Source organism: Trachinotus anak, unplaced genomic scaffold (genome assembly GCF_046630095.1).
Source record: "Trachinotus anak isolate AG129_WGS33_773 ecotype Australia unplaced genomic scaffold, CSIRO_AGI_Tana_v1 ptg000002l, whole genome shotgun sequence".
In the NCBI taxonomy this organism is placed as follows: Eukaryota; Metazoa; Chordata; class Actinopteri; order Carangiformes; family Carangidae; genus Trachinotus; species Trachinotus anak.
In genome coordinates, this window is record NW_027273853.1 from 6,696,743 (window position 1) to 6,709,212 (window position 12,470).

The 12,470-nt window shown below is 40.5% G+C and overlaps 1 protein-coding gene across 2 annotated transcripts in view; it reads left to right on the top strand.

The window, feature by feature from the left end:
* peak1 (pseudopodium-enriched atypical kinase 1) overlaps positions 1 to 12,470 on the top strand; it is a 103,925-nt gene that overhangs the window by 86,356 nt on the left and 5,099 nt on the right. For both annotated transcript variants that reach the window (XM_071492827.1, XM_071492834.1), the window contains 2 exons: positions 749 to 996; positions 8,174 to 8,994. In XM_071492827.1, the coding sequence (XP_071348928.1) occupies positions 749 to 996; positions 8,174 to 8,994 (1,069 nt within the window). The remainder of the gene's footprint in view (positions 1 to 748; positions 997 to 8,173; positions 8,995 to 12,470) is intronic.

Consider the following 12,470-nt stretch of genomic DNA (forward strand, 5'->3'; position numbering starts at 1 on the left):
AGCTTCATGGTTCATTAAGTTTAACCTCAGTACAACCAGAATGCTTCATTATTTCACGCCTACAGCTTTGATAAGTTGTCTGATGGAACAAAGGAAAAAAAAAGAAAATCAGTTAATCACATTTAAGTCTGCCACCTTATCATCACACTTTTTCTCCAGTCTGCTGTGGCAGATTTAGATGAAATTATTCTCACCTCAATAAACACCTCATATCATAGCCACCCACTGTCAGAGAGGGATCTTCAAAACATATTATCACACACCATTCTGACCTGCTTAGCCTTTTTTTCACCTTCCCTCAGGCAACGTATGTGTAGTTGCATTTGAAACACATCAGGCTTCATAAGGCACCACCCCCCTTTTTATTTACAGCTGTGCTGAGAACGATAAAGTGATGCAGGAATTCATTTCAGAAACTGAAGAAACTGACCAGATAAAACCATTGTTTTACTTTTTGTTGTTGATGTCATATGATCTTAACTATAGTTATCTGTTATAGATAAAATGAACAATGACGGATGGAAGCCCTTATCAAAAGCAGCTTGTTTATCATCTATAAACACTACTGCTTCTGTTTCTGTCACTTCTACTTCTCTTCTGGTCTGTTTTGCAGTATTAAACCTTATCATATACAGAATAATGAACAAAAAGTCAGTGGATAAAATATCAGGAAGGAAATAAAAAAATCAGACTGTTAATGCACATTTTTATAACTGACCGAGCCATGCCTCTCTCCTGTCATGTACAGCCAGGTACCAGTCAGTGGCAGCAATGCCAAGGATAGGGAGCTGCCCAGTGCCACCGTCCTGTCTGCCAAAGTGAATCTGGGGCTGGCGTTTGGGGAGGGCGAGGACTGCCATGCCAACCAGCTTGCAACACCAGCTTCAGCCAGCGAGGGCAGCGCCAGTCTGGGAGAGCCAGAGGAAGATGGGAATCACTCCCATCACTCCCACTCTCCCGCCTCCAGCCAGTGCAGTGCCACGTACAGCAACCTTGGTAAGAACAATACATGCAAGATGAAGACAGTTTCTTAAACATGAGTATGTGTATGTGTGTGTATTAGCACTGGCTGATGTGAAGCTGAGAAAATGTACCTGAAACAGCACTTACTGTGCTGTGTAGGTAAGTGCTACAAAGTCTGCAGGCTTTTATTGTCCAAACGAGCATGTTCCTCCTGTGTAGGACTGACTTTCTGATCGGCTCATCAAACAGTGACAGAACACTGTAACTGCCGCCCCTGCATGTAGTAATTGATTTTTACCTGGATCTTATGTTGCAGTGGAAATTTGTTTGTCCTTCTGCAAAACGGCTCTGTTTGCTGGAATTTACAATGAACAAGATCCTTTTGCAGTTCAAAATATGCTTCTCATAAAAAAGGTGAAGAGAAAAATGAGCAGGAAAATGCAAATAAGCTGCTGATTGTGCACTACAATCACTCAGAACATGAAAAACTACAAATGATAAAGTTCGACAGTGTTTGGGCTGCAAATGGTATTTTTTGTCTGATTTGCATCTGTTTTGTTTTTTGTACTGATTTCATTTTTTTGAATTTTTTGGAAAAAGGAAAGCAGCTGTGTGCAGGTTGTGTTTAGTGTTGTAATGATAACTGGAGTCAGTGGATGAATATTTCCAGAATATGTCACTCTTCAGTTTCTGCACTTCACCTGACTCCTGCTGTAAGTGGTTGATTTTGCTTTTCTTCAGCATCAGCACATCTCCACTTGACAAGTCATAATTTATTCCCTGCTAAAATAACTGGAGGAGCTCAAAAACACATCTTCTCATCTGCCACAACCTGCAACTTGGAATTCATTTCAGCTAGGGGTGGAAATCTTTGTCTTGAGGCTAGTGCTCCTGTTTGTGGCGCTGCATGTGTCCCTGCTGAGCTGGGACTAATTCTCATCAAAGCCATTTGATTCTGCATCTTTATTGGACATGCAGAACTGAACAGAGGGTGGATCACTCACATACATCAACAGATAATGATCCTAATTTTTTTTTCCTATTCTTTGTGTTCTTCCCTGTTTCATTGCCTTTGTCCCTTTCTTTTGTTGTGTTTCTGAAAACCATATTTGATATGATTGAGTCTGGAATTGAGCTACACTAATAGCCACAGTGCGACTGTACATGACTGACTGTAGCATACTCTAAATAATTATGTGGTCTGTCACTGCAATCTATAAGTCCAGTTTGAAAAAGGTAGTTAAGTCCACAGCTGAATGATTCACAGGACTCCTGCTTGTAGTAGACAAATCTTTTAGAGCAAATAAAAGCTTTCCGAGGAGCAGACACACAGAGAGGCTGATCGTGGAAACGGAGAGAGGAAAATCTGTGTTGTACTTCTGTATTTATGTCTCAGTGTCTTCGACATCATTTAAAGCTAAAGATTGGTAGAGAAATAACTGAGAAAAACTGTTATTTGCTTTAAAATTTCATTTTGGTGGTAAAAGCAAGAACAGTATAAATCATTGAAATACACAATCTCAATGATTTATTCAATGTTATTCTACACGGACATGACAAGTATGTTCTGGTTTATAAATTCATTGTTTCAAGTGGTTAAAATTGAAATTTTTGGAACGAGGCAGCAGTGTGCAGATTTATTTATTTCTTTGTTTAATTGGTTTGTTTGTTTGAAATTGAGGCATCCAAATGGCAAGGGAGACTAATTTTGTCTTTTTTTTTTCATTAAAGCTTAATTACTTAAGATTTTTGTCTCAGCAGCCCAGGATAATTTCAGATGTAGCCTTTGAAACAAAAAGAGTATTATAAATGACAAATAGGCTCAAATAACCCCATCTCTGGTTTATGATATTTCTGCAGACTGCCACACTGCATTCCTAAAATACTGTGACGAGTCTCCATTTCAGAGCCTGTTTTTGTTACTTAACAGTGGACATTTCATCATCACACTTTGTCAGTGGCTCAGTATCACAGGTTCAGTGGTGGGCACAGCTGTCAAACATAGCTGGGCACTTAAAGCACGGAGCTCTCTGGGTGTGGGACAGGATCCTGTTGTGATCAGTGTTTGAGAGAAAAAGAAGTGGAAACACAGTGATGGGCTGGAGAGTGTAGGTTTGTGGAGCAGATGCACTGCTGAGGTGTTGTTGTACTGAAGGCTTTTTTCTTTTTTTTACATGGGTATGTGCAGACTGGGTACACAGTGTTTGTGTGTGTTTTTGTGGATGGATATATTGTGGATGTGCTGAAAGCTCCCTGGATGATGGATGATGAGCTGCCTGCAGCCTCATTCGACTCTCCTACATGCTGCTAATGAGGAACGAGGCAGGAGTGAGTGTTTGTGTCTTTGTCTGCCTCCAAACATTGTACAGTGTGTCATTTCTGTTTGACAGGGTGTGTGTGTGGCCTTCACAATGAACACACAGCCACTGAGTGTGATGCCTGTTTGTAACTTGCCACATCCATCTCATCTTTTGTATTTGTCAGGATTTCAGAATTGATCTGCTGTCCCTCCCTCTCTCTCTCTGCTCTTCACTTTTGGCTGCAGTAATATTCCCTGCTCGCAAGTTTTAGTGGATAATCGTTTTCAATTTTCAAGCATAAGTGTCTCTCTCTCTCTCTCTCTCTCTCTCTCTCTCTCTCTCGCTCTCTCTCTCTCTCTCTCTCTCTCTCTCTCTCTCTCTCTCTCTCTCTCTCTCTCTCTCTCTCAACCTCTACATATACAGTATACACACACTTGTGTTTTAATCAGAGCATCAGGCAGTAGGAGGCAGAGCACTCTCTGCCTCACTCACTGACAAATCTCCAGTATTGGTGGGAGCGTTGAGCCTGTCTGTTGGCACCAGCGGCTCCGCACAGACTCTCAGGGATGGAAGCAGAGAAAAGCTTTTCACTCTGCTTCCCTACGCAGCTGCTGCACTGCGTTTACCTGAAAACTTTGAGGCATTAGTGGAATAAAGGTAGGCTTGTTTTTCCTGTTTTTCCACCTTATCTCTCAGTGTTTGTCTCTTTCATCACTTGTTTATCTCTCTGTTATCAGCTGTCACCTGCTCACCCCATCACCTCTTTGTATTTCTCTTTCTCTGTCACTTCCCTCACTTTAACCACCTCCAACCACCCACTCCACCGCTCTCGCTTCATTCCTCCTCCCTGTTCCTCTTTATTCTACCCACCTCCTCCATCGTCTCCTGTTGCTGTGGTGTCAGAGTTAGTTTTATTGCGGCACGAAGACTTGACAGTAAATCACTCTGCTGCTGCAACAAGTCTCTTCATCTCCTTACGAACAAATGATGGAAAATTTCAGTCTCTATTTACTGAAATTGTGAATGATACTCAATATGTAATTACTTTATATATTTAGTATATCAAGCTTAGCAACACATAGTAAAATATGTCAGTTTCCTTTTAATTTGAAAGTGTTATAGCTTAATTATTTCCAGTCTAAGAGTGGAGGAATAAATGGTTAATTCGTTTTTATTTGTGAGTTGTAGTTTTGATTTAAATATACTTAAAGATCATTAACTCAACTCTACTAAAGAATGTAGTCATTTTACTGTATCTGCCTCAGTACAGTAACTTCTTGTTTGTGTGCATGGCTGTGCGGCTTGTTAGAAATCTTTTTTTTTTTTTTTAAATCTATGATGATGATGTAATGATGTGCAGCAGAGAGAACATGCCTCATTTAGATTTGCACGCACTGTTACACAGATATGGGTAGATAAATAGATAGACGGCAGTAGCAGAATAGCTGCCTCACACACATCAGGTTCTGTGCTCTCGAGAAAAAGAATTTGCTTTTTAATCCTGAGCAGATTTTCAAGAGATCGGGACTCTGCTGTTTTACCTCCTGGTCAAAAGACATTAAGTAGTTCTGGTTTTCAGTTTCAGTTACTTATCACCACTTTTCCTTTCAAAAACATCTATCAGACTATAATCTGTGACACGGTTTGTTTACTTTTCTCACTTCACAGTGAAATTACAGCTTTCTGTTTAGTTATGTTAAAAGGCCATTTCATTGATATTGTAGGATTGTTGAAAAAGTGTTACACATTATTCTGGTAATATTTAGTCTCCATTTCTATTTCTATTATATATTTATCTTTTATTATTTTTTGAGTGTATTTAATTATTGCATAATATTTAGCTACTAATTGCAGTTTTTTATTCACCTACCTCATTTATCTATCTATCCATCTATCTATATACAGCTGAAACATTTAACAACTATTTTGATAATTGTTAATTTGGTAATTTTTCAAGCAAAAATGTCAAACATTTGCTGGTTTCAACTTCTCAAATATAAGAATCCGATGCTTTCTTTCATTTCATATCATTATAAACTGAGGCATTTAAAGATGCTCTTGGGGCTCTGAAAAGCTTTGATGGGTATTTCACTATATATATGGTTTTTCCACTAGATTTCATACACTTCTTTTCATAGACAAAACATCAATACATTAATCAAATAGACAATCTACAAATGAAGCAATTTATCACAGCCCTAATTTTAATTTATGTTTTATCAGGTGATATGTTCATACCAGCAATTTGATGGTTTTACTCTCCCCTTGCCAGTTGGTATATCATTTTTTTTCTTCAGCTGAAAGTGTTTTAAAGAGGTGTTGGTTCATCTGTGTCATAAATCTGGAGGAAGTTGTATGAGATTGATGTATTGCATTATACAAAGAGCTGTTTCTGTTCCTCATTGATATGAATAAGGGGGACAAAATAATAGAAACACCAGTCAGTTTAACAATTCAATTCAACAGCACCACAAACAGCATCCTCCAAAATGACCCCATGATATTGAATTACCTCTAAAAAACTTTATACATTATATAACATTATAACCCTCATGAAGGGAGGATTTAGTGTAGGACTGTTGCAATTTGGTCTAGCCAGGTGTACCTAATGAACTGCCCACTGAGATTTGAGACTTTATCTTAAATGAAGTGACAGTCACAAACTGGGTGAGTCTTATGTAATAAAGTTAAGTCACAGCCACATTGCTGCAATAAAAAATGGAAAGAGACGGTTGTTTTCTTGGCTGGATTACTGCAGATTGGTGAAGGAACACATTAAATATACTCGTTCCAGGGAGGATTAACAAGACTCATTTACTTTATCCAGACTGCTCTTTCTTAAGGCTTCTCCCGCTTACTTAAGATGATGGCAGTGTGATGCACACGTGAGGAGTAACTCATGCCATTTGAGGAGAATTTGTAATCATTAGCATTTGGATTTGGACCCTGTGTTGAAGCACATTCCTTCAACGTAGGGAGGGCAGCCTCTCATCAGGAGCTTCCAATAAATTGGGTTGTTCCCTGGTTAAAAAGCTGCGCAGCAGGGTTTTCAGTGACCTTGCACACCCACTCAGTTAAAACAATCAGACTGTTTCATTCCCATCATACAGGCAGCATGTGCCCTTTGTTCTTTTCATCTGATCAGACACTTGTCTCTGACCCATCTGCCTCTGTGGTCCTCATCTCCAGAGAACATAGAGGGGAGTCCAATCAACCCCCGCAACCCTCCAACTCCCTCCCACCATCATCCCAGAAAAATAAGGTCACTTCAAGTCACTGATAAATGTGCCCTCCATGCTGCCTCTTTAAGCCTCACTGCAGAACAGAGCTGCAGATTGAGTCAGGCAGCTGGATGGTTGGAGGGATGACTTGTGCCCAGCTGCTCTCTGGCTTGAATTCTCCTCAGGGCCACCAGTCACCTCACGTGCTGCAGCACACAACCATGTGTCACCCACTCGTCCTCATGAGAGGCAGCGAGCCAGTGCTGGAAACACTGTGGAGGAGAAACAAGTAGCTCTTGAGAAGCTAGTGGTGTGAAGTGATGTGTATTGCAGGTGTCATTTTTACTCTGGTTTGATTATTGTGAAAGTAACATTCAATGATAACCATGAATCATATTTGATCCCAGTTTTTCATGCAGTTTTATCTTTATCTTTTTTTCAGATAATCAGAAGCTGTTTTGACAAAACAGTTCTGAAACATTTGCTTTTTTGATTTTCAGGAAAAACAATCAAAACTTGAAAGTAAAATTCAAAATTGTCTATCTAAATGCTGACAAGTAGCTAACTCAGTAACTTAAGATATTTTGCTTCCTTTATTTCTTAGGTAAAACTGGACACAGCCCTCCAGTGGTGGAAGACATATTCATATGTTCTTCTCAAGTTAAAGTAGCAATATAGCAATTTACATTACATCCATATTATATTTACTTACTTTATTACTTGTAAACATTTTAATGTAAGCATAATGTAAGCATTTTATTCTAATATTGTAGTCAAGATGAAGGTGGAACTTCTTTAAACATTTTACTTAAATCTGTTTTTCTTTTGTATGTAAAAACTCAAACTGCAGTGAGGTAACTAAACTTCAGCTGTCAAATAGATGTAGTGGACTAAAAAGTGTTTTATTTCCCTCTGAAATGCAGTAGAGTAAAACTAGTAGTAGCAGAATAGTACCAGGAAAAAAAGAAATACCAGAATAGAATGACCTCAGACTGAACTTACGTACAGTACAGCGGTTAAAATAAAAGTACTTAGTCACTTTCACCCAATGCAGACTGCCTGGATTGGTAATCATACATGCAACTGTGTTGATGTCATATTATCATTTATTTAAAGGCCCCATACTCTGACTTTCTGATGTTTTATTTGAAGTTTTGATATCAATAAGAAGACATCTCAATGTAGTTTTACATCTCTTAGGCTTTTGTGTTGAGCTCTAACGACAACAGGTTGGTGAGCCAATCAGGAGAGAGGCTCTGAGCCTCTCTTCTTCTCTCTGGCTATCTGGCTGACAGATTTCAGGTAAACACTCACAGAAAAACAAATCCTGCAAGGCTAGTTGCAGTGGCTGAGGGCAGTGACTGCTTTGTTGGGACATCACAAAGTAACAGAAGTCCTGACGGCTTGTTTAAAGGCTCAGTTTCTGAATACAGGCTGTGTGCATTTCTCTGTGGACTGAGGCTTTGATACTTTCACAGTATTAATATAGAACCTAAATCTGCTTTATAATCAAAAAAGACATGGTAATCCCACTTTATACAATATGGGACCTTTAAAGCAGTTTGAAGCTTATAATATCCTCTCCATTCAGTTTTTTTAAGGTGCAGTGGTTCTAGCACTTTATCAGTTTGATTTTGATTTGATTTTTATTCACACTATAAACGTGGTGTTATCTTCCCTCTGCTCAAGGTCAATCCAGAGCCAACATGATACCACTGAAACAACCACGCAACATCAAAGCATCCAACGACACCTTGGCCTCCATCGACCTGGATGCCCTCACTGACCAGCCAGCCCCCAAGGCCACACCACCACCACTACCTAAGAAGGCTGTACCTCGCTCCAGTACGGAACCCAGCCTGGGAGGCAAAGAGCCAATCCAGGGAGCACTGAGACCTCGGGCTGAGGCTAAACCCGGGGGCACCAACCTCAGTGTGGCCAACCCTCTGTACGACTTGGACTCCACCTGGGAGACAGCTAGTCAGAGCTCCTCTCTCAGCTCCGAGCCTCATCGGCCCCACAACCATGAAAGCGGTGACTCCCTAGAGAGGTCATCAGCTGCCACAGCTACCAACAAGGGCCGCCCGACCAACAGCACATCCTCTCTGGTTCCTCAACCTGCATCTGCTGCACCCGGTGCCACCGCTAGCAGAGAGAGAAGGGCCTACCCAAGCACAGAGTCTCTGGCTGGAAGGGGTCGGACGACAGGTCGAGGTGCTGTTGCTGGAGGAGGAGGCTCCAAACCACAGAGACCTGCTCTTTACAGGGGTTTGGACAGCTGGGATGAGGTGGTGGGGAGGATTCGGGGTCTCCACACGGACACACTGCGGAAGCTGGCAGCAAAGTGCGAGGACCGTTTCATGGCCGGCCAGAAGGATCACTTAAGGTTTGGCACTGACAGCTGGTCCCACTTCAGACTGACCACAGGGAAACCCTGCTGCGAGGCCGGGGATGCTGTTTACTACACTGCTTCCTATGCCAAGGACCCACTGGTCAACTACGCCATCAAGGTGAGATATCCTGTTCTGTGTATACATCATTTTGTTCTGATGCACAGTGTAAGACTGTTTGACTTTTGCCAGGAGGAGAATACTAGGGTTAAAATGTTCCTTCTCTTGTATTGGGAGGCCTGAGAAACACAACATAATGTACATTAGAATTTTTTCTTGTGTCTAGAAAATGTAAAACAAGCAGCTTAAATTCTTTAATTCAGGTGAAAAAAGTATTGTGCTGTGTGGCTGCAATGATTAAACAATGAGTTGACTGACAGAAAATTAAGCATTAACATGTCAATGAAGGAACTATTTTGATAATCAGTTAATTGTTTCAGGATTTTTCATACAAAAATGCCAAAACCTTTCTTGTTCCAGCTTCTGGAGTGTGAGTTTGCTGCTTTTACTGTTTTATATCAATCTGCTTAACTTAACATCTTTTAGTTTTAATGTGTTGCTAAGACAACAACACAACTGTGATGAGCTTTTTTTTCACAGGTCAAACCATTAATCCATTATTCAAAGAAAGAATTCATCCATACTAAAACCAAGTGTCAGATGTCAGTTGCAGCCCTGGTCTGCTGCACCACTACATGTGACTATAGGAGTCACAGACGGTCTGTTGTATGATTTTTATTCTTTGCACTGATATAACGATGTCTTCACTTAGAGCAGTTTATTCAAAGTAACACGGACCACACAAACTGAGCTAGTTTGTCCCACTTCTCTGTCAAAGTAGCTACAGCTACTCACTGTAGGCCTGACCTCAAAAGAGCTACAGTCTATAATATAAGCTTTTACCAAAATACTGCAAGAAGCGTCATATTTTCAGCATCATATGACTTTGAATGTATCACTGTGTGTGTCTGTTTGTGTTTTGGAGTCCTTGCTTTGCAGTCTCCCTGCATTGAGAAGGGTTTTAGATAAATTTGGAGTCTGGTGATCGCTGTCCTTGCGGCAGATTTATTAAATCTTGTATTCTCTCCTCCCACTCTCTTAGCTGAGGTGGAGGAATGTGTTTGTGCTGAAATATCAGCACTTAAACTTTGAGCCTTTAGGGCATGACCTTGTGCAATAAAACATGTGCGAGCACGTGATTGTTTATTTTTTGTTTTTTGTTTTTGCTCCATATAATAGTGAGAGGGTACGTGTTACTGTGCGTGTGTGTGTGTGTGTGTGCGTGCGTGTGAGTGTGAGTGAGAGTGAGAAAGAGACAGACAGAAGAGAGGGTGGGGTGTGGGGGTCGGGGGCTGAGCTTGCTGGAGAGTTCTGAAGCTAAATACAAAGCAGATATGGATGAAGGTTATATTATTCACAGGATATGAAACTCTCTATGCTCCACAGCACTTCAAAGCTTTGCCTTCATATTAGCAGCAGGCTCAAGCGAAAGTCCTGTTTTTTTATGATGCTCATCCATAAATAAGGGAACCAGGAGCAGCAGAAGCAGCAGAACACAAACACTTCCCAATTAAACTTTCCCCAACTCTCCATTTTAATGTGGCCCAGTTGTGCTCCTGCGCTTCCTTAACCCCGTGCATGTAGCCGATCCTCCTGCAAATGAGATTTTACACGCTGTGATATTTTTAATGCGGCGCTAATTATTCATAATCCACCTTTAGCATGTCTGTGTCTCAACTCTCCGATGAATTCAGCAAGTGACTCAGTGTGCTTTAAAGCTTCACGGTTTCCCTGAAATGTTTCGACCTGGAGCTCTATGTTACAGCCAGCAATATTGCCACAGACTGTGGTTTCTAAACAGTGAAGAGTCTACAGACATCTTCAAAGAACGATCAGTAGGCAGCTGTAGTCTCACAGCCAACAAGTCTAAACAAACATCCAGTGAACATTGTACATTCCTGCAGAGCTGCTCTGTGTTTTCAATGGTGCAGAGTTTTCATTCCACATGACAATCTAATGAACCGTGCAAAAATTATACCAAAGAGCAAGGAGTTTAGAGTCAGTCTTGGAAGTAATAAAGTGAAATGATCATAAAGCACTGTTTTATTGCAGCCTTGTTCATAGCTGTTTTCTCACATGAGCTTTGGACAGTATCTGTAGAATCAGATCAATCATTGTTTGGAGTTGGCCTGTCTCACAAGTAGCACACAATAGGAGATCGTTGTGTCAGATACATTCTCACCTACTGGAAATACTGCATTTGGTTTAGGCAAGGGGTGGAGTTTGGGTAGAGAGTGCAGGATGCAACATGGCCACTCGCTCACTGTGAATTCTGTGGAAAGTGACCTGCTGTGTTTACACATCGCCTCAATCAGACATTAGATGGACTTTGTGCAAAGGAGCTGGCAGCGTGCAGTCCATTAAATGTCCGGTCCAACTGGTTCAGACGTTTGTACTCTCATGTACAACTTCACTGGGTGATGTCTAGATAAGTTCAGGGTTGCAGTGCATGTTTGGAAGCACTACATGTCACTCAAAGACTGAGGCCTATCACAGGGCTACAATTCAGTATTATCATAGCTCATAGTAGAATCTTGCCATGATGAGAATATGATTTCTAATTTTTCATCACAGAAATATGTTCAAATAAATAGTTCAGTGGGAAATGTAACAAAGAAAAATAACAAAATTACTGATGAGTTGAGTATAAAAGCAGAATGTAGTTCACTACATTAATAATTTTCTCTGAGTTTTATGTAATTTTTCATACATACGATATGTCATGTTGTCCTTTATATCAACAGTGACTGCAGGTTACTTAAAAGAGTGGGTCAATCATAGCGTAAGTGGTCAGTGGTTTGATTCCTGGCTCTTTATGGCCACATGTTGCAGTGTCCTTGAGCAAGACACCAAACCCCATAATGCTCTGAACGTGGGGGTATGTAGAGGGAAACTGTAAGTCAGTTGCACAAAAGCTTGTCAGTCAGTTTGGACAAAGTGTATGTAAAACTGCTGTAAAATTGGAAAGTTATTTTATATTGTGCTCTGCATAACTTTTTCTAATCATGAATCCAAGGTTTTCAAGAAAAACAGTGAATTTGTTGTTTCCCTCTGACATGTAACACAGTAGAGGAAGTGTTTCACTGCCAGTCTTCACGTTCCAGTCCTGTTTCATTTGAGAAAAAAACTAAGTAGCCAAAACTACTAAACAACAATTCTGAACCAAATTCAACCTCAAGGTCCCAGATGAAGGTCATTTACTTCCTTTATATTTTATCTGCTGCGTCACTAAATAAACTCTGACACATTACTGTCACACTTAATTTTGACAGGGAAATGTTCATCGTGTCAGCAAATGTTAAAGTAAAAAAGAAAGACTGCTTTTAGATATAGTTCATGAACTCACCCTTAAGAAAAAAAAAACATGTTCAACAAAAAATGTCTTAGTAATATATCGTGACTTCTATCCCTTTATCGTGGCGTCTGCAGAGACTGATCCTATCCTTGACTTGGCTTCTCCTCTGTGCTGTGATCAAAGTGTGGAAAGACAGAGCGCTGCAGAGGCTGTCACTGTGGTTTAGGAGACAGTGACACCC